The following is a 23,003-nucleotide window of genomic DNA, read 5'->3' as shown; positions in this document are numbered from 1 at the left end:
CCTGTAATTTTCATCATAGGTACACTTCAACTATGATAGACAAAATTAGAAAATAAATCTAGAAAATCACATTGTAGGATTTTTAATTAATTTATTTGAAAATTATGGTGGAAAATAAGTATTTGGTCACCTACAAACAAGCAAGATTTCTGGCTCTCACAGACCTATAACTTCTTCTTTAAGAGGCTCCCTCTGTCCTCCACTCGTTACCTGTATTATTGGCACCTGTTTGAACTTATCAGTATAAAATACACCTGTCCACAACCTCAAACAGTCACACTCCAAACTCCACTATGGCCAAGACCAAAGAGCTGTCAAAGGACACCAGAAACAAAATTGTAGACCTGCACCAGGCTGGGAAGACTGCATCTGCAATAGGTAAGCTGCTTGGTCTGAAGAAATCAATTGTGGGAGCAATTATTAGGAAATGGAAGACCACTGATAATCTCCCTCGATTTGGCGCTCCACGCAAGATCTCACCCCGTGGGGTCAAAATGATCACAAGAACGGTGAGCAAAAATCCCAGAACCATACGGGGGGACTTAGTGAATGACCTGCAGAGAGCTGGGACCAAAGTAACAAAGCCTACCATCAGTAACACACTACGCCGCCAGGGACTCAAATCCTGCAGTGCCAGACGTGTCCCCCTGCTTAAGCCAGTACATGTCCAGGCCCGTCTGAAGTTTGCTAGAGAGCATTTGGATGATCCAGAAGAAGATTGGGAGAATGTCATATGGTCACATGAAACCAAAATATAACTTTTTGGTAAAAACTCAACTCGTCATGTTTGGAGGACAAAGAATGCTGAGTTGCATCCAAAGAACACCATACCTACTGTGAAGCATGGGGGTGGAAACATCATGTTTTGGGGCTGTTTTTCTGCAAAGGGACCAGGACGACTGATCCGTGTAAAGGAAAGAATAAATGGGGCCATGTATCGTGACATTTTGAGTGAAAAACTCCTTCCGTCAGCAAGGGCATTGAAGATGAAACGTGGCTGGGTCTTTCAGCATGACAATGATCCCAACACACCGCCCGGGCAACGAAGGAGTGGCTTCATAAGAAGCATTTCAAGTTCCTGGAGTGGCCTAGCCAGTCTCCAGATCTCAACCCCATAGAAAATCTTTGGAGGGAGTTGAAAGTCCGTGTTGCCCAGCAACAGCCCCAAAACATCAACATCTAGAGGAGATCTGCATGGAGGAATGGGCCAAAATACCAGCAACAGTGTGTGAAGAACTTGTCAAGACTTACAGAAAGAGTTTGACCTCTGTCATTGCCAACAAAGGGTATATAGCAAAGTATTGAGAAACTTTTGTTATTGACCAAATACTTATTTTGCACCATTTGCAAATTAATTAATAAAAAATCCTACAATGTGATTTTCTAGATTTTTTTTCTCATTTTGTCTGTCATAGTTGAAGTGTACCTATGATGAAAATTACAGGACTCTCATCTTTATAAGTGGGAGAACTTGCACAATTCGTGGCTGACTAAATGCTTTTTTGCCCCACTGTATATATACTCCACTTTAGACTCTTCACCACTACCAGTATATATACTCTACTTTAGACACCCCTCCTCCTCTCTACCACTACCAGTATATCTACTCCACTTTATTTGCCCCTCCTCTCCAATCCTTACATCTTATGGTTCGATAGGAAGACAAAGTGATCGATTATTAAGCCTTCTGTCTCCCTTAAGGTGACCTAACTTCAACCCCCCTTGATGTCTAGTCCAAAGCTCTCCACCCGTATCACTTATTGCACTCCTGTGACTCCCTCCCGTCCACCATCACATTCCACAGCCGCTCTGTCTTTCCACAGAGAACCATTAACTTCTGACATAAAAACCAGTCTCTTCCTCTCCTTTATATTCTATACTTACAACAATGAATCCAACACTAGCCACTGAATAGCTCTGAATGCACCATCAGCATGCTTTCAACTAACCACTTTTGGACCAAACTAGTGCTCTTAATTCATCCTGCTATCGACAGCAGATGAGTTGTATTCGTAATATAGCTAACATAGCTAGCTAATATACATTTGGAGAAAACGTGTTATATTAACTGGCTAGCTTGCTTTTGCAGCATTTTTATTGGTGCTCAATGAGACGGAGCTAGCTAACCAGCAAGCAAACAATGAAACAGATTCGAAATATACTCCAGCAATAGGCTCTGCATTTTAGAACTCAGTCGCAAGTCAGCGTTGGCGCTCATGTTAAGAATTTGACCTCGCCTTGCGGTTAATACAATTCTCTTTTACGTTTTACTTTGTAAAAAGAACCTGTTACAGGACTATTTTATTTACTGTAGCTCTATGACTAATTGAATAAGGGATATGAAACAGTTGTTGCAGTAAGCCTAAACTATACCTGAACTAATTTCACACATAAGAGTTAGGCCTCATATTATTCACAATAGACTATCAGTTGTCAAATTGTACATGAAGACATGGTCGCATCCTGTAATTGACAGATGCATGGAATAGAGCATCACTTTATCAAATCCTCCTTCAGAGTCACAAGCAGGTAAACATTTTGACTTCTATATAGTATCAGAAAGAGCATATTCTGCAGGTTCTATGACACTTACGTTTGTCAAATAACTCTCAAAGTTCAAGAGGTGCAGCTGTATTTCCAAATGTCACTTAAAAAAAAATAACCATACTGTCCATGCATTCAGCACATTACAACTTGCAGGGGCAGCATTGCTCTGGCTTCTAAGCAAAAACTAGTAACAATCAAATTAAAATAGGCTATTCTGTCGTCAATTGATGAATGGCGATAGAAACCAGATATAAATTATGGTGCATGTGACTTCAATGAACTGAATGATGAGAGTAATTGATTGAATTTAGAACACTACCTATTTTGTTATGAAAATGTATGTAATTTCCCCTCAGTCAAATCAGAAACAGAGTACAACATACAATGTTTGTAGTTCACTATGTCAATCCTAACCAAACGAATGGCCGCACTGACAGCATTGCAAATGCTGCCGAATTTAGATGAGTTTGAGTCGGATGGAAGATTGGATATAAGAGTCTTCATCTGATTCTTATGTTGACTTCAAGCCTCTGCCTCCGATGCCTGAGCCTCACCGCAGAAAAAACAGAACAGAGCCAACTGATCAATAAGTCTGTTTTATATTGTATCTTGTCATTAATATATTTATGCAATTTATCTTTTATAATTCATGCACAGGTGCTTTTGTTTAGTAATACTGCAAATCATTTCACCGGTCACCTGGCTGGTTCTATTATTTGATCATCTTTTTAGTTTCTACTTTGTCTAAAGAAGCTGTAACTAGAACCAGATGGATTATCTTGGCGAAGGAGAAATGCTCACTAAAACGAATGTAATCAAATTTGATGAAAAAATCATTTGTGCGTATGGAAAATGTCTGGGATCTTTTATTTCAGCACATGGAACCAACATTTTACATATTTGCGTTTATTTTTGTTCAGCATATTTCTACATACAATTAATCATCATAGTTTATTCACTATCAAACATGGTTGCCTATGTTTGGGCACCTTCAGGTTGATAGGCATCTGAATATGCTGAATGTAGTCAACACATTGCGATAAGTGATATTATGTGGTATTTAATATGTAATGACGTTATGAAATGGGTTTTCTCTGGTGCTGTCCTGTAGTGGTGCTGTTGGAGAATGGGGATGTCTATACATTTGGCTACGGTCAGCATGGCCAGCTTGGACACGGAGATGTCAACTCAAGGTAACCACTGACACGCATGCACACAAATGATTAGTAAACAGACGATAAAGAGATACATTTAATCTATAATGCAGTACACACATTTAGTCCCCTTGATGTTTGGGGGTAAAGGCTGTCCATGAAGCTGGGTTTTAACTCTCTCTATGTAGGGGATCTCCCACACTGGTGCAGGCTCTCCCAGGTCCGAGTGTCCAGGTGACAGCTGGTAGTAACCACACGGCAGTGCTCCTCATGGGCGGACAGGTCTTCACCTTCGGAAGCTTCTCGGTACGCAACGCAACTTTATGCCCCTACGGGTTCAATATCTTTTACACAGATGTCATTTTTCTCTGACTTTGTTTTCCTGATTAACTAGAATCATTGAATTGTATCTAACCCCAAACCAGAATCCCAAATGTTCCTTATTGACCTTGTTGTAATGGTCAAATTTACATTTACATTTAAGTCATTTAGCAGACGCTCTTATCCAGAGCGACTTACAAATTGGTGCGTTCACCTTAAGACATCCAGTGGAACAGCCACTTTACAATAGTGCATCTAAATCTTTCAAGGGGGGTGAGAAGGATTACTTTATCCTATCCTAGGTATTCTTGAAAGAGGTGGGGTTTCAGGTGTCTCCGGAAGGTGGTGATTGACTCCGCTGTCCTGGCGTCGTGAGGGAGTTTGTTCCACCATTGGGGGGCCAGAGCAGCGAACAGTTTTGACTGGGCTGCGCGGGAACTGTACTTCCTCAGTGGTAGGGAGGCGAGCAGGCCAGAGGTGGATGAACGCAGTGCCCTTGTTTGGGTGTAGGGCCTGATCAGAGCCTGGAGGTACTGAGGTGCCGTTCCCCTCACAGCTCCGTAGGCAAGCACCATGGTCTTGTAGCGGATGCGAGCTTCAACTGGAAGCCAGTGGAGAGAGCGGAGGAGCGGGGTGACGTAAGAGAACTTGGGAAGGTTGAACACCAGACGGGCTGCGGCGTTCTGGATGAGTTGTAGGGGTTTAATGGCACAGGCAGGGAGCCCAGCCAACAGCGAGTTGCAGTAATCCAGACGGGAGATGACAAGTGCCTGGATTAGGACCTGCGCTGCTTCCTGTGTGAGGCAGGGTCGTACTCTGCGGATGTTGTAGAGCATGAACCTACAAGAACGGGCCACCGCCTTGATGTTAGTTGAGAACGACAGGGTGTTGTCCAGGATCACGCCAAGGTTCTTAGCGCTCTGGGAGGAGGACACAATGGAGTTGTCAACCGTGATGGCGAGATCATGGAACGGGCAGTCCTTCCCGGGAGGAAGAGCAGCTCCGTCTTGCCGAGGTTCAGCTTGAGGTGGTGATCCGTCATCCACACTGATATGTCTGCCAGACATGCAGAGATGCGATTCGCCACCTGGTCATCAGAAGGGGGAAAGGAGAAGATTAATTGTGTGTCGTCTGCATAGCAATGATAGGAGAGACCATGTGAGGTTATGACAGAGCCAAGTGACTTGGTGTATAGCGAGAATAGGAGAGGGCCTAGAACAGAGCCCTGGGGGACGCCAGTGGTGAGAGCGCGTGGTGAGGAGACAGATTCTCGCCACGCCACCTGGTAGGAGCGACCTGTCAGGTAGGACGCAATCCAAGCGTGGGCCGCGCCGGAGATGCCCAACTCGGAGAGGGTGGAGAGGAGGATCTGATGGTTCACAGTATCGAAGGCAGCCGATAGGTCTAGAAGGATGAGAGCAGAGGAGAGAGAGTTAGCTTTAGCAGTGCGGAGGGCCTCCGTGATACAGAGAAGAGCAGTCTCAGTTGAATGACTAGTCTTGAAACCTGACTGATTTGGATCAAGAAGGTCATTCTGAGAGAGATAGCGGGAGAGCTGGCCAAGGACGGCACGTTCAAGAGTTTTGGAGAGAAAATGTTGTTACTCACAATGTTACTTTGTCCATTGCTGGAATTTTTATTGAATGCATAGAGATGAATATTGTATCATATTTGAAATGTGGGGGACCACATAATAAGGATACTGACTTCTCTTGTCTGATCATGGTTGTTTTACCTACTTTTGTTGAATGCAGTGATTTGTAAGTCATTCTAAATAAGACTGACATGACAAAATGACTAAAATGACTGAAACGTATGGACTGAAATTAAATAAATGTCTCTGCAGAAAGGGCAGCTGGGTCGGCCAATCCTGGACATGCCCTACTGGAACGCCAAGCCCTCCCCCATGCCCAACATTGGTGTCAAGTACGGCCGCAAGGCCACTTGGATTGGGGCCAGCGGCGACCAGACCTTCCTGAGAATAGACGAGGCCCTGATCAACTCACACGTCCTGGCTACCTCCGAGATCTTCGCTAGCAAAGACATCATCGGTAAGTTGCAAGCCTTCTGCTCTAAGGTCCTAACCTTAACCTGAGATCAGGACTCACGTTAATAAAGCATCTCAAATTAGTAATGCTGATCTAGAAGTGTAGATCTTAATGGATTATATTACATGGACAGGTGGGACCTGATCCTAGAACAGCGCTGCTACTCTGAGATGCTTGGTGAATACAGGCCCTGAGCAAACTTTCATGCAAAACTTCCATTGACATAAATGTATGATTCCCATGCAAGCTAGGATTGGTCCTTCACTCAAAACCTCTGTGGAAATGTCTTATGAAGATATTTCACAAAATATGATATATTTAGGTGCACGAAAATAGTGCATTAGCCTGAACCTTTCTTCTTTGTGTCCGACGACCAGGCTTAGTCCCCACCTCTGTATCGGAGCCCCCTCCCTTTAAATGCCTGCTCATCAACAAGCTAGATGGCAGCTGCCGCACCTTCAACGACTCCGAGCAGGAGGACCTGCAGGGCTTTGGCCTCTGTCTCGACCCCGTCTACAACGTCATCTGGAGGTCAGACTCAATTTATTTGAATCTTTATCACACTCTCTCTCGCAAGCTCCGTCTCCCTCCCTCTTTCCCCATCTGAGCTTAGCTGCATCTTTGTAGCAAACTCTATTCTCCATATAGTGCACTATTACCGTTTTCACACTACCGAGCTGAAATGTAACTTGGTTACCATAATTGCTGTAAAGGACAATGGGAAAATAAAAAGTAGAGCCAGATCAGTACGGTTAGGGTCGGCCCTATAGTGTGAATCTAGCATGAACTATATTGGGAGTAAGGTGTCCCTGCTTAATCTCCTTTGAAATGTGACAGACAGGAATTTGAAAAACCCATATTAATAAGCGCGTTCTCCCTCTGTAAAGAAGAGTACTGGAGGAAGTATCAGTGAGAGGTAGTTTGTTCTTTGATTAAATAATACAAGAATATAATTGATCAGGGTCTTATTTTTCAACGTTTAACCTTAAATGCTGCAGAAATGTTGGTACCTTTCCCCCGATATGTGCCTCAACACAATCCTGCCTCGGAGCTCTACGGATGATAAATGGAAACAGGATGCATCTGAGCTCAATTTCAAGTCTCATAGCAAAGGCTCTGAATACATATGTAAATACATTTTTTTTATTTGCAAAAATATATATAAAACCTGTTTTTATTTTGTCATTATTGGGTATTGTGTGTAGATTGACGAGTAAAATGTTCTATTCAATCAATTTTAGAATAAGGCTGTAATGTAACAAAATGTGAAAAAAGGAAAGGGGTCTGAATACTTTCCGAATGCACTAACTTTCTTTTACCTCGCTTCCTTTAATACCCTCTATTTGACCTTTCAACTCTTCCCTGTCCTCTCACCTGTAGGTTTCAGCCGGCGTCAAAGGAGATGTGTTGCTACAACGCAGTTATAGCAGATGGCCGTGTGCCATCGGCCACGGACCTAGAGGCCCGCTGCAGCATCCTCAGCCCAGAGCTGGCACTTCCCGATGGAGCCCATGCACGCACCACCCGCTCCCACGGAGCCCTGCACATATTAGGTATAACCACAATGATAATATTAATATTATGGACCTGTTTCTGCTGGTATTTAATGTGGAATCGTATGGTAGCAAGTACAGGGTCATATTCACTAGGAACGAAACGGAAGCAGTTTGGCTGAAACGGGGAGGGACCACCTGAACTTGTCCAATAAGGTTCTTTTTTTGTTTTCCGTTGCAAAATGAATTATTACGATTTGCTATGGTGTGCACTAATGAATATGATCCTGATTAAGCAAGCCCTGATTAAGCAGATGATCCATAGCAATTTAGTTAACCCGTATTTTAGCCATGTTGGCTAGGAATTACAGTCGGCTATTTGATTCATACTCTGTTAATATTTTACTTCAGTTAGACAAACCTGTAAATACCATAGGTTATCATCCCATATGGCAGTGCCTGTTTTTACTGCATCAAATCGATGTAAATAAGCTAGCTAAGATAGCCAGCTAGATCGCTAGGCTATTCAAATGTTCAAATCAAATTTAATTTGTCACATTGCCTGTAATCCATGGCTCCTGATTGGGATTAGGGCTGTGGCGGTCACAAAATGTTGTCAGCCCGGGATTGTCGGTATCACGGTAATTGACCGTTAATGAACATAAACACATTTAGCATCTCCTGGCTTCCACACACAGCCTACAAGCCACTGATGCAGAACTTTGGAACATCTACATTTTAAAAAGTTGAATCAAGCCATGTAATATAGCCTACAAATAAATCCATTATTTTAGACAAGTCTAAAGAAGCATGATATTAAGATAATGTCGTCTATTTCATAAGAACTCAAAGCGTGCTCATGTTAGGTCCTGATAATTCCGTGGCATTATTTTATAGTATGAAGAATACAATTGAACAAAGCTGAATAAAATGGAAAGGATATTTCCTCCAAACGATTTGAGGGCGTGCCACACGGCCATTGTGTTGAGCGCAGGGTTGCACATTTTGGGGAATATTCAGAGGTGGAATCTTTCTGTGGGAATTAACGGTAATATATGGGATTTAACGGGAATATATGCAAATGAATATTAATACCATTTAAATGTAGATGTTTTTTGCATTGGAAATATTTACCATATCATATGTAGACAGAAACATGAACCTTTCACCTTATCATAAGAAAATAATTGCAAATGATTAAATCCTTCCAATATAAAAAATAAATCATAATTTAGTTACGAATTGAACTTTAATTGAGTTGACTCTTCACATGATGATTTCATTGAACAACAAAAGAAAGGGAATATTTAATGATCCCCAATGATCCATCGCATCTCCCAAAAACGTTTTCAACATACATTTCAACATGCATAAAATGATAGTCTAGAAACTAAAGCTTTGGTTGTCTTTCTCTCAGGCTTCCATGTCTCCTCCCTGGACCTTAATGTCCACCTCTTGAACATCAGGCTCTGAGGCCTCATCTTCACTGTCACTTTCCAACCTTGTTGATGATGGCTTGTTGTTTGGCTCAAAAAGCCTCAATTTGGCTGGATGGCCACCAATTTTTCAACCCTTGTATTAGTCAGCCTGTTGCATGCTTTGGTGTGTGTGTTCCCAAACAAGGACCAGTTGCTCTCTGAGGCGGCTGATGTTGGTAGGATTTGGAGGATGATGGATGCAACGGCAAAGAGCCTCAGATCCACAAAGTCCCTTCCACCAGGTGGTTGATGAGATATGTTGGCACGACTGCCATATTGCATCTTATTTCCAAAGCCTTTGCTTGGAAATGTACTTTGCCAGACTGCCAAGAACCTTGCCCTCATCCAGGCCAAGGTGGTGAGACACGGTAGTGATGACATCATAGGCCTTGTTGATCTCTGCACCAGACAGGATGCTCTTGCCAGGATTCTTGGGGTCCAACATGTACGCTGCGGCTTGTATGGACTTCAGGCAGTGGTCTTCAAGCTTTTTGATGTATTTCAGAATTGCAGTTTCCTCTGCATGGAGCAACAGTGAAGTGAGCAGGGCAGTAAGGATTTATTCTCTTTCCTCTGCAAGCAGAGTCTGAACATCAGACAGGATGGCATTGTCTCCCTCAATCCGTGCAATGGCTACTGCTATAGGTTTCAGGAGTTTCAGGAAATTTACCAGAAAGTTTCCGACCCTTTGCAATCCTCATTGAGTGGTTAACAAAGAAATGGGTATTCCTACACGCTTCATTTAGAGTTAATAATGTACATTTAGTTCTACAAATGTTGGGCTATATGTTTTGATTTCTAATGCATTGTAAGGCTGCATGATGCAATTCTAATGATGATTTTGAAAAAAGTTGCTTGAAAGGCATCATCTTTGCTTTGTTTTTTAAGCAGGCTGCACACACATCAGTCTTTTATTCACAATTTGACAAGCACTTGACAATGCAGAGAATTTCACGGCGGTATCCCCTTTATGTGGCCGTAACGCACCCTAAAAAAATCCATGCCGTTTGCTGCTAGTGGCCATTGTGCCATTCTCGCAGAGTGCTGCGCGGCCCATCACGTGATCGGGTTTTTCTCACAGGCTACAAGTGAAGACAGACACATCAGGGACGCAACTGCACGCGTCCTTATCCAATTCCGAGGTGCATATTCAAGATATTGGAAGATCTGTCCACATTTTACTTTTTGTCAGCCAACAAGATGAGTAGGCCTAACAAACAGCAAAGCTCTAGCCTATATCAATCTAATATCCCTCAGAGTACAAAGGATGACCTATTATGTGTGAGAGAAATATTCCAAACATAGTTTGGGACAGTTGTTGGATGTGATAGATCCCAATTAATACAACCACTAGCATCACAACAACTGTTTTACGCTATGTGACTGATGCAGCAGATCAAAACGTTTAGCTTAAAATATTGATCAACTAATTAGGCTATTTCTTCATATTATCAGTGCAGCAATGCACACATGGTAGTAGGCTATAAGCGCAAATTGGGCGGCAGGTAGCCTAGTGGTTAGAGCGTTGGACTTGTCATGCTTTTATTATAAAGGTGCATTTTTATTGTAATTTATCTACCCGAAACTTGAAACTCACGTGCTGTGTATCTATGCCAGTTAGGCTCTACACCCCTTGTAAAGTGGATTAATGTGCTTAATTTTAAGAAGTTATTTGGCCACTTTAATTGTGATACAAACCTTATTAAAACATATAGTAGGGGCTAGGCTACATGAGGTGTGTGACTATGATTCGAAAGTCACAAAAAAAGTCATTGTTTCTTATGCTGGGCATCATTCACAAGTGATAATATATAATTCACAGGCTAATATTGTCACTCATCAGACTTCTTGTTTTAATCTTGTCTTTACAAAAACTAAATACTATATGTGTGAAATTTGTTTTGATTTAGAATGGACCATTATCATACACCTGTATTGAAACAGGGGCATGCGGGAAAAAATACCTGCCATCTGTGCACATAAATAGCGAATGGAGGATGCTTTTCCCCGTGGTTTATTTTCATGCTAGCCAATTAAGCTATACTCCTGTTGTAAATATAAGCAATGTGCTTAATATTAGTAATGTTGATAAATAAAGTAGGCCTAGCCTATAGAAAGCTGATCTTCCTTTTTTCAGTAGAGGCCAAATCTCTTGTTTTCTCACGCAATTGCATAGCATATTGAAATGTTGCGCAACATGAGCTCATGTGCTCTCATAAAGTCTTTGATTAGATTTTCAAATACATTTGTATTGATGTCAGAGTGATTAGAGGGACAATAGAGTGCTGAGTACCAGGCTGTTAGCAAGTTTGGTAGGCATACCAATGACCATCAGCAGCATCAGAGCTTGGCGAACCATAATTACCATGACTGAACTGTCACGTGGAATTTGACTGCGGTCGAGACTCGTGACCGCCGGTGTGGTGGTGGTTCACCGCAACAGCCCTAGTTGGGAAATGTGCGTACGATCACTGTGGGGACGACGTTGTCAATGCACTTATTAATGAAAGCCGGTGACTGAGGTGGTATACTCATTTAAAGCCATTGGATGAATCCCGGAACATATTCCAGTCTGGCTAGCAAAAAAATCCTGTAGCATAGCATCCGTGCCATCTGACCACTTCCGTATTGAGCGAGTCTGCTTTAGTTTTTGCTTGTAAGCAGGAATCAGGAGGATATAATTATGGTCAGATTTGCCAAATGGAGGGCAAGAGAGACCTTTGTATGCATCTCTCTGTGTAGAATAAAGGTGGTCTAGAGATGTTTTTGCTCTGGTTGCACATGTGACATGCTGGTAGAAATGAGGTAGAACAGATTTAAGTTTGCCTGCATTTAAATCCCTGGCCACCAGGAGCGCCGCTTCTGGATGAGCGTTTTCTTGTTTGCTTATGGCCTTATAGAGTTGGTTGAGTGTGGTCTTAGTGCCAGCATCGGTTTCTGGTGGTGAATAGACAGCTAAGAATAATATAGATCAGAACTCTCTTGTAGATGGTGTGGTCTACAGCTTATCATGAGGTACTCTACCTCAGGCGAGCAATACCTTGCGACTTATTTAATATTAGACACCAGATGTTGTTGACAAATAGACATACACTCCCGCTCCTCATCTTACCAGACGTAGCTGCTCTGTCCTGCTAATGCATGAGACGGCTATGAAAAATATAGATGAAAACTCTCTTGGTAGATAGTGTGGTCTACAGCTTATCATGAGGTACTCTACCTCAGGCAAGCATTTCCTCGAGACACACCCCCACCCCTCGTCTTACCAGACATAGCTGTCCTGCCGATGCACGTAAAACCCAGCCAACTCTATTTTATCCGTGTCATTGTTCAGCCACGACTCAGTGAAACATAAGATATTATAGTTTTTAATGTCCCGTTGGTAGAATAATCTTCAACGGAGATCGGCCAATAGAACGGATGGTAGAGGCTGGTTACCCATTTGCCGACGAACTCTCACAAGGCACCCCGATCTCCTCCCCCTGTCTTTTAGTCTTCACGCGAATGACTGGGATTTGGGCCTGGTCTCGGGGAAGCAGTATATCCTTCACGTCGGACTCATTAAAGAAAAAATCTCTGTCTAGTTTGAGGTGTGTTATTGCTGTTCTGATCTCCAGAAGCTCTCTTCTGTCCTAAGAGATGGTAGCAGCAACATTATGTACAAAATAAGTTACAAACAATGTGAAAAAACAAACAAAATAGCTCAGTTGGTTAGGAGCTTGTAAAACGGCAGCCATTATCTAAATGTACGAGGCTATTTTGCTGCACTCCCTGTCCTTGTTTTTCCCCTTCAAAAATAAATTATTAATCTCTATTTGCAGAAAGGCCTAGCTAATAAGAACATTCATTTTTCTGTACTACGTTAGCACAGTGCTTTTACAGAAGTACTGTCAAGCACTTACAAACGCACACCAAAAACAGACAAAACGATAAAGAGAAGTGTGTCCATTCGTCTGATGATAATGTTAAGCACAAACAGGAAGTGCCCTGTGTGTGTTGTGACCAGGTTGCCTGGATACGCTGGCGGCCATGCAAGAGCTGAAGATGGGCGTGGCCAGCATAGAGGAGGAAACTCAGGCTGTTATGAAGGTCTACTCCAAGGAGGACTACAGCGTGGTCAACCGCTTCGAGAGTGAGTCCACACACTCAGTCACTCATGTGTTTCAGTTCTCTTCTACAGTTCTTCGATCTTCTACAGCAGGGTTCCCTAACTGGCGGGCCACCCGCGGGTGGTTTCATTTGGCCTCCAAAGTTTTCTGAAAATTACATTTTTTGACAAAAGACTCTAAAAACACCAGGAAATCAGCTCCAATTGATTTTTATTTAAGAAATCTGTTTCCAATTATTCCCTCATATGCAAATGTGAGCAATACTTAAAATTATGTTTTAGTAAAACATTATCTGTTTGTGCTTCTTGCATTCAATTTGCAGTCTACAAATCATTTGTAATTATGTTCCGGCCCCCCGACCATCTGCTCAACAAAAAATCTGCCTGTGGCTAAATCTAGTTGATCCCTTGTTCTACAGTATTTGTCACACTCACAGCTATTCCTCATATCCCTTTTTCCTGATTTTGGTTTGATTGATTTGTGACATGATATTCCAGCCAGAGACAACATTACATATACTTTATCACCAGTGATACATTAAAAAAAATCAAGGATTACTACAAAAAATGATAACCCATATTATAATTCAAGGATGCATTGAAAAGTATTTCAACAGCTGAGTACCTTGCGTTTCATTATATCATATTGCAGTGACTGGGCACTTCTAATAAAACTAACCTCATTGTATTGTTATGAGCACAGATGATGATGCTGCAGAGCCTGAGTCATCGCAACTTCATGTGTAATGTCATAGGTCACGGGGGTGGCTGGGGTTACTCTGCCCACTCGGTGGAGGCCATCCGCTTCTGTTCTGATGCGGACATCCTACTGGGGGGACTGGGCCTGTTCGGGGGCCGTGGGGAGTACACCGCGAAGCTCAAGGTCAGTGGCAGGGAGGGACACTAGCAAATGGACTGCATTTCCTCTTGCTCTTTTTGCTAGGTCTATACATGTTTGACATTGTAAGATGGTAATTTATCCCATTTACCACCAATGTGTAGTACCCACAGCACTGACGGCTGCCACACAGTTCTCACACCCAAAAGCTATCACCAATCTAAATGTAACTGCCAAAATAAAGGAAACACCAACACAGTGTCTTTAATAGGCACTGGAGGGAAACTAAAATCATTCCACTACCCAGAATAGTAAAGCCCCCTTTTCCTAGCTCAAATAGCCGACCGATCAGCCTGTTACCAAACCTTGGTAAACTTCTGGAAAAAACAGTGTTCGACCAGATATAATAAACAAATTGACAACTGACTTTCAGCACGCTTATAGGGAAGGACACTCAACAAGCACAGCACTTACACAAATGACCAATGCATGATAAAATGAGGGGGGATGTCTTGTTAGACTTCAGTGCAGCTTTTGACATGATCTGTCATAGTCTACTGCTGGAAAAATGTATGTGTTATGGCTATAATGTGGATAAAGAGTTACCTGTCTAACAGAACACAGAGGGTGTTCTGTAATGGAAGCGTCTCGAATATAATCTCGGTAGAATCAGGAATTGCCCAGGGTAACTGTTTAGGCCCCTTGCTTTTTTCAATCTTTACCAACGACATGCCTCCGGCTTTGAGTAAGGTCAGTGTGTCTATGTACGCGGATGACTCAACACTATACACGTTAGCTACTACAGCGACAGCTGACCCTTAAAAGTACACGGAGAGCTAACATTAATGACATGCATGTCAATCTCTCATGGCTCAAAGTGGAACAGAGATGAAGTCCATCATTACTTGTTTTTGTAAGAGGTGTTGAATGTACCAAACTGTCTGTTTTAAAATACACACACATCTCTGACACACATGCATACCCCACAAGACATGCTACCAGTGTTCTCTTCACAGTCCCCAATTCCAGAACAGACTATAGAAAGCACTCACTACTACATAGAGCCATGACTACATGGAACTCTATTCCACATCAGGTAACTTATGCAAGCAGTAGAATCAAATGCAGCTAAAAAACCACTATGTAACAACAGGGCTGTGAAGAGACACAAACAAAGGTAGAGACGCATGCATACGCACATATTGTGATATTGTTGTATGGTTGTATTGAACATGTTTTGTGGATATGTGGTGGTATTGAACGTGTTGTGGATATGTGGTGGTATTGAACGTGGTGTGGATATGTGGTGGTATTGAACGTGGTGTGGATATGGGGTGGTATTGAACGTGGTGTGGATATGGGGTGGTATTGAACGTGGTGTGGATATGTGGTGGTATTGAACGTGTTGTGGATATGTGGTGGTATTGAACGTGTTGTGGATATGTGGTGGTATTGAACGTGTTGTGTTGTGGATATGTGGTGGTATTGAACGTGTTGTGGATATGTGGTGGTATTGAACGTGTGGTGGTATTGAATGTGTTGTGGATATGTGGTGGTATTGAACGTGTTGTGGATATGTGGTGGTATTGAACGTGTGGTGGTATTGAACGTGTTGTGGATATGTGGTGGTATTGAACGTGTGGTGGTATTGAACGTGTTGTGTTGTGGATATGTGGTGGTATTGAACGTGTTGTGTTGTGGATATGTGGTGGTATTGAACGTGTTGTGGATATGTGGTGGTATTGAACGTGTTGTGGATATGTGGTGGTATTGCATGTGTTGTGGATATGTGGTGGTATTGAACGTGGTGTGGATATGTGGTGGTATTGAACGTGGTGTGGATATGGGGTGGTATTGAACGTGGTGTGGATATGGGGTGGTATTGAACGTGTTGTGGTATTGAACGTGTGGTGGTATTGAACGTGTTGTGTTGTGGATATGTGGTGGTATTGAACGTGTTGTGGATATGTGGTGGTATTGAACGTGTTGTGTTGTGGATATGTGGTGGATTTGAACGTGTTGTGGATATGTGGTGGTATTGAACGTGGTGTGGATATGTGGTGGTATTGAACGTGGTGTGGATATGTGGTGGTATTGAACGTGGTGTGGATATGTGGTGGTATTGAACGTGGTGTGGATATGTGGTGGTATTGAACGTGGTGTGGATATGGGGTGGTATTGAACGTGGTGTGGATATGGGGTGGTATTGAACGTGTTGTGTTGTGGATATGTGGTGGTATTGAACGTGTTGTGGTATTGAACGTGTTGTGGATATGTGGTGGTATTGAACGTGTTGTGGATATGTGGTGGTATTGAACGTGTGGTGGTATTGAACGTGTTGTGGATATGTGGTGGTATTGAACGTGTGGTGGTATTGAACGTGTTGTGGATATGTGGTGGTATTGAACGTGTTGTGGATATGTGGTGGTATTGAACGTGTTGTGGATATGTGGTGGTATTGAACGTGTTGTGGTATTGAACGTGTTGTGTTGTGGATATGTGGTGGTATTGAACGTGGTGTGGATATGTGGTGGTATTGAACGTGGTGTGGATATGTGGTGGTATTGAACGTGTTGTGGATATGTGGTGGTATTGAACGTGTTGTGGATATGTGGTGGTATTGAACGTGTTGTGGTATTGAACGTGTTGTGTTGTGGATATGTGGTGGTATTGAACGTGGTGTGGATATGTGGTGGTATTGAACGTGGTGTGGATATGGGGTGGTATTGAACGTGGTGTGGATATGGGGTGGTATTGAACGTGTTGTGGTATTGAACGTGTGGTGGTATTGAACGTGTTGTGTTGTGGATATGTGGTGGTATTGAACGTGTTGTGGATATGTGGTGGTATTGAACGTGTTGTGGATATGTAGTGGTATTGAACGTGTTGTGGATATGTGGTGGTATTGAACGTGTTGTGGATATGTGGTGGTATTGAACGTGTTGTGGATATGTGGTGGTATTGAACATGTGGTGGTATTGAACGTGTGGTGGTATTGAACGTGTTGTGGATATGTGGTGGTATTGAACGTGTTGTGGATATGTGGTGGTATTGAACGTGTTGTGTTGTGGATATGTGGTGGTATTGAACGTGTTGTGGATATGTGGTGGTATTGAACGTGTTGTGGATATGTGGTGGTATTGAACGTGTTGTGGATATGTGGTGGTATTGAACGTGTTGTGGATATGTGGTGGTATTGAACGTGTTGTGGATATGTGGTGGTATTGAACGTGTTGTGGATATGTGGTGGTATTGAACGTGTTGTGGATATGTGGTGGTATTGAACGTGTTGTGGATATGTGGTGGTATTGAACGTGTTGTGGATATGGGGTGGTATTGAACGTGGTGTGGATATGGGGTGGTATTGAACGTGGTGTGGATATGGGGTGGTATTGAACGTGGTGTGGATATGTGGTGGTATTGAACGTGTTGTGGTATTGAACGTGTTGTGGATATGTGGTGGTATTGAACGTGTGGTGGTATTGAAAGTGTTGTGTTGTGGATATGTGGTGGTATTGAACGTGTTGTGGATATGTGGTGGTATTGAACGTGTTGTGGATATGTGGTGGTATTGAACGTGTTGTGGATATGTGGTGGTATTGAACGTGGTGTGGATATGGGGTGGTATTGAACGTGTTGTGGTATTGAACGTGTTGTGGATATGTGGTGGTATTGAAAGTGTTGTGTTGTGGATATGTGGTGGTATTGAACGTGTTGTGGATATGTGGTGGTATTGAACGTGTTGTGTTGTGGATATGTGGTGGTATTGAACGTGTTGTGGATATGTGGTGGTATTGAACGTGTGGTGGTATTGAACGTGTTGTGGATATGTGGTGGTATTGAACGTGTGGTGGTATTGAACGTGTTGTGGATATGTGGTGGTATTGAACGTGTTGTGGATATGTGGTGGTATTGAACGTGTGGTGGTATTGAACGTGTTGTGGATATGTGGTGGTATTGAACGTGTGGTGGTATTGAACGTGTTGTGGATATGTGGTGGTATTGAACGTGTGGTGGTATTAAACGTGTTGTGTTGTGGATATGTGGTGGTAGTGAACGTGTTGTGGATATGTGGTGGTATTGAACGTGTTGTGGATATGTGGTGGTATTGAACGTGTTGTGGATATGTGGTGGTATTGAACGTGTTGTGGATATGTGGTGGTATTGAACGTGTTGTGGATATGTGGTGGTATTGAACGTGTTGTGGATATGTGGTGGTATTGAACGTGTTGTGGATATGTGGTGGTATTGAACGTGTGGTGGTATTGAACGTGTTGTGGATATGTGGTGGTATTGAACGTGTTGTGGATATGTGGTGGTATTGAACGTGTTGTGTTGTGGATATGTGGTGGATTTGAACGTGCTGTGGATATGTGGTGGTATTGAACGTGCTGTGGATATGTGGTGGTATTGAACGTGGTGTGGATATGTGGTGGTATTGAACGTGGTGTGGATATGTGGTGGTATTGAACGTGGTGTGGATATGGGGTGGTATTGAACGTGGTGTGGATATGGGGTGGTATTGAACGTGTGGTGGTATTGAACGTGTTGTGTTGTGGATATGTGGTGGTATTGAACGTGGTGTGGATATGTGGTGGTATTGAACGTGGTGTGGATATGGGGTGGTATTGAACGTGGTGTGGATATGGGGTGGTATTGAACGTGTTGTGGTATTGAACATGTGGTGGTATTGGTTGTGTTGTGGATATGTGGTGGTATTGAACGTGTTGTGGATATGTGGTGGTATTGAACGTGTGGTGGTATTGAACGTGTTGTGGATATGTGGTATTGAACGTGTTGTGGATATGTGGTGGTATTGAACGTGTTGTGGATATGTGGTGGTATTGAACGTGTGGTGGTATTGAACGTGTTGTGGATATGTGGTGGTATTGAACGTGTTGTGGATATGTGGTGGTATTGAACGTGTTGTGGATATGTGGTGGTATTGAACGTGTTGTGGATATGTGGTGGTATTGAACGTGTTGTGGATATGTGGTGGTATTGAACGTGTTGTGTTGTGGATATGTGGTGGTATTGAACGTGTTGTGGATATGTGGTGGTATTGAACGTGTTGTGGATATGTGGTGGTATTGAACGTGTTGTGGATATGTGGTGGTATTGAACGTGTTGTGGTATTGAACGTGTTGTGGATATGTGGTGGTATTGAACATGTTGTGGATATGTGGTGGTATTGAGCGTGGTGGTGGTGTGGTGGTATTGAACGTGTTGTGGATATGTGGTGGTATTGAACGTGTTGTGGATATGTGGTGGTATTGAACGTGTGGTGGTATTGAACGTGTGGTGGTATTGAACGTGTTGTGGATATGTGGTGGTATTGAACGTGTTGTGTTGTGGATATGTGGTGGTATTGAACGTGTTGTGTTGTGGATATGTGGTGGTATTGAACGTGTTGTGGATATGTGGTGGTATTGAACGTGTTGTGGATATGTGGTGGTATTGAACGTGTTGTGGATATGTGGTGGTATTGAACGTGTTGTGGATATGTGGTGGTATTGAACGTGTTGTGGATATGTGGTGGTATTGAACGTGTTGTGGATATGTGGTGGTATTGAACGTGTTGTGGATATGTGGTGGTATTGAACGTGTTTGTGGATATGTGGTGGTATTGAACGTGTTGTGTTGTGGATATGTGGTGGTATTGAGCGTGTTGTGGATATGTGGTGGTATTGAACGTGTTGTGGATATGTGGTGGTATTGAACGTGTTGTGGATATGTGGTGGTATTGAACGTGTTGTGGATATGTGGTGGTATTGAACGTGTTGTGGATATGTGGTGGTATTGAACGTGGTGTATTGTGGATATGCGGTGGTATTGAACGTGGTGTGGATATGCGGTGGTATTGAACGTGGTGTGGATATGGGGTGGTATTGAACGTGGTGTGGATATGGGGTGGTATTGAACGTGTTGTGGTATTGAACGTGTTGTGGATATGTGGTGGTATTGAACGTGTGGTGGTATTGAACGTGTTGTGTTGTGGATATGTGGTGGTATTGAACGTGTTGTGGATATGTGGTGGTATTGAACGTGTTGTGGATATGTGGTGGTATTGAACGTGTGGTGGTATTGAACGTGTTGTGGATATGTGGTGGTATTGAACGTGTTGTGGATATGTGGTGGTATTGAACGTGTGGTGGTATTGAACGTGTTGTGAATATGTGGTGGTATTGTGGCGTGTGGTGGTATTGAACGTGTTGTGGATATGTGGTGGTATTGAACGTGTTGTGGATATGTGGTGGTATTGAACGTGTGGTGGTATTGAACGTGTTGTGGATATGTGGTGGTATTGAACGTGTTGTGTTGTGGATATGTGGTGGTATTGAACGTTTTGTGGATATGTGGTGGTATTGAACGTGTTGTGTTGTGGATATGTGGTGGTATTGAACGTGTTGTGTATATGTGGTGGTATTGAACGTGTTGTGTTGTGGATATGTGGTGGTATTGAACGTGTTGTGGATATGTGGTGGTATTGAACGTGTTGTGGATATGTGGTGGTATTGAACGTGTTGTGGATATGTGGTGGTATTGAACGTGTTGTGTTGTGGATATGTGGTGGTATTGAACGTGTTGTGGTATTGAACGTGTTGTGTTGTGGATATGTGGTGGTATTGAACGTGGTGTGGATATGTGGTGGTATTGAACGTGGTGTGGATATGGGGTGGTATTGAACGTGGTGTGGATATGGGGTGGTATTGAACGTGTTGTGGTATTGAACGTGTTGTGTTGTGGATATGTGGTGGTATTGAACGTGTTGTGGATATGTGGTGGTATTGAACGTGTTGTGGATATGTGGTGGTATTGAACGTGTGGTGGTATTGAACGTGTTGTGGATATGTGGTGGTATTGAACGTGTGGTGGTATTGAACGTGTTGTGGATATGTGGTGGTATTGAACGTGTTGTGGATATGTGGTGGTATTGAACGTGTTGTGGATATGTGGTGGTATTGAACGTGTTGTGGATATGTGGTGGAATTGAACGTGTTGTGGATATGTGGTGGTATTGAACGTGTTGTGGATATGTGGTGGTATTGAACGTGTTGTGGATATGTGGTGGTATTGAACGTGTTGTGGATATGTGGTGGTATTGAACGTGTTGTGTTGTGGATATGTGGTGGATTTGAACGTGGTGTGGATATGTGGTGGTATTGAACGTGGTGTGGATATGTGATGGTATTGAACGTGGTGTGGATATGTGGTGGTATTGAACGTGGTGTGGATATGGGGTGGTATTGAACGTGGTGTGGATATGGGGTGGTATTGAACGTGTGGTGGTATTGAACGTGTTGTGTTGTGGATATGTGGTGGTATTGAACGTGGTGTGGATATGTGGTGGTATTGAACGTGGTGTGGATATGGGGTGGTATTGAACGTGGTGTGGATATGGGGTGGTATTGAACGTGTTGTGGTATTGAACATGTGGTGGTATTGGTTGTGTTGTGGATATGTGGTGGTATTGAACGTGTTGTGGATATGTGGTGGTATTGAACGTGTGGTGGTATTGAACGTGTTGTGGATATGTGGTATTGAACGTGTTGTGGATATGTGGTGGTATTGAACGTGTTGTGGATATGTGGTGGTATTGAAGTGTTGTGTGGTGGTATTGAACGTGTTGTGGATATGTGGTGGTATTGAACGTGTTGTGGATATGTGGTGGTATTGAACGTGTTGTGGATATGTGGTGGTATTGAACGTGTTGTGGATATGTGGTGGTATTGAACGTGTTGTGGATATGCGGTGGTATTGAACGTGTTGTGTTGTGGATATGTGGTGGTATTGAACGTGTTGTGGATATGTGGTGGTATTGAACGTGTTGTGGATATGTGGTGGTATTGAACGTGTTGTGGATATGTGGTGGTATTGAACGTGTTGTGGTATTGAACGTGTTGTGGATATGTGGTGGTATTGAACGTGTTGTGGATATGTGGTGGTATTGAACGTGTGGTGGTATTGAACGTGTTGTGGATATGTGGTGGTATTGAACGTGTTGTGGATATGTGGTGGTATTGAACGTGTGGTGGTATTGAACGTGTGGTGGTATTGAACGTGTTGTGGATATGTGGTGGTATTGAACGTGTTGTGTTGTGGATATGTGGTATGTGGTGGTATTGAGCGTGTTGTGTTGTGGATATGTGGTGGTATTGAACGTGTTGTGGATATGTGGTGGTATTGAGCGTGTTGTGGATATGTGGTGGTATTGAACGTGTTGTGGATATGTGGTGGTATTGAACGTGTTGTGGATATGTGGTGGTATTGAACGTGTTGTGGATATGTGGTGGTATTGAACGTGTTGTGGATATGTGGTGGTATTGAACGTGTTGTGGATATGTGGTGGTATTGAACGTGTTGTGGATATGTGGTGGTATTGAACGTTTTGTGGATATGTGGTGGTATTGAACGTGTTGTGTTGTGGATATGTGGTGGTATTGAACGTGTTGTGGATATGTGGTGGTATTGAACGTGTTGTGGATATGTGGTGGTATTGAACGTGTTGTGGATATGTGGTGGTATTGAACGTGTTGTGGATATGTGGTGGTATTGAACGTGTTGTGGATATGTGGTGGTATTGAACGTGTTGTGGATATGTGGTGGTATTGAACGTGTTGTGGATATGCGGTGGTATTGAACGTGGTGTGGATATGCGGTGGTATTGAACGTGGTGTGGATATGGGGTGGTATTGAACGTGGTGTGGATATGGGGTGGTATTGAACGTGTTGTGGTATTGAACGTGTTGTGGATATGTGGTGGTATTGAACGTGTGGTGGTATTGAACGTGTTGTGTTGTGGATATGTGGTGGTATTGAACGTGTTGTGGATATGTGGTGGTATTGAACGTGTTGTGGATATGTGGTGGTATTGAACGTGTGGTGGTATTGAACGTGTTGTGGATATGTGGTGGTATTGAACGTGTTGTGGATATGTGGTGGTATTGAACGTGTGGTGGTATTGAACGTGTTGTGAATATGTGGTGGTATTGAACGTGTGGTGGATATGTGGTGG

At 43.0% G+C, this 23,003-nt stretch overlaps 1 protein-coding gene across 5 annotated transcripts in view; it reads left to right on the top strand.

Moving 5' to 3' along the window:
• The window catches only part of mycbp2 (MYC binding protein 2), a 249,694-nt gene that overhangs the window by 91,036 nt on the left and 135,655 nt on the right, over window positions 1-23,003 (top strand). For all 5 annotated transcript variants that reach the window (XM_065027423.1, XM_065027354.1, XM_065027490.1 and 2 more), the window contains exons 19-25: window positions 3,659-3,740; window positions 3,890-4,007; window positions 5,869-6,073; window positions 6,448-6,601; window positions 7,451-7,623; window positions 13,048-13,173; window positions 13,905-14,032. In XM_065027423.1, the coding sequence (XP_064883495.1) occupies window positions 3,659-3,740; window positions 3,890-4,007; window positions 5,869-6,073; window positions 6,448-6,601; window positions 7,451-7,623; window positions 13,048-13,173; window positions 13,905-14,032 (986 nt within the window). The remainder of the gene's footprint in view (window positions 1-3,658; window positions 3,741-3,889; window positions 4,008-5,868; window positions 6,074-6,447; window positions 6,602-7,450; window positions 7,624-13,047; window positions 13,174-13,904; window positions 14,033-23,003) is intronic.

The sequence above is a fragment of the Oncorhynchus nerka genome, linkage group LG1, assembly GCF_034236695.1.
Source record: "Oncorhynchus nerka isolate Pitt River linkage group LG1, Oner_Uvic_2.0, whole genome shotgun sequence".
NCBI classification, from domain to species: domain Eukaryota; kingdom Metazoa; phylum Chordata; class Actinopteri; order Salmoniformes; family Salmonidae; genus Oncorhynchus; species Oncorhynchus nerka.
This window is presented reverse-complemented; position numbering and strand designations above follow the sequence as displayed.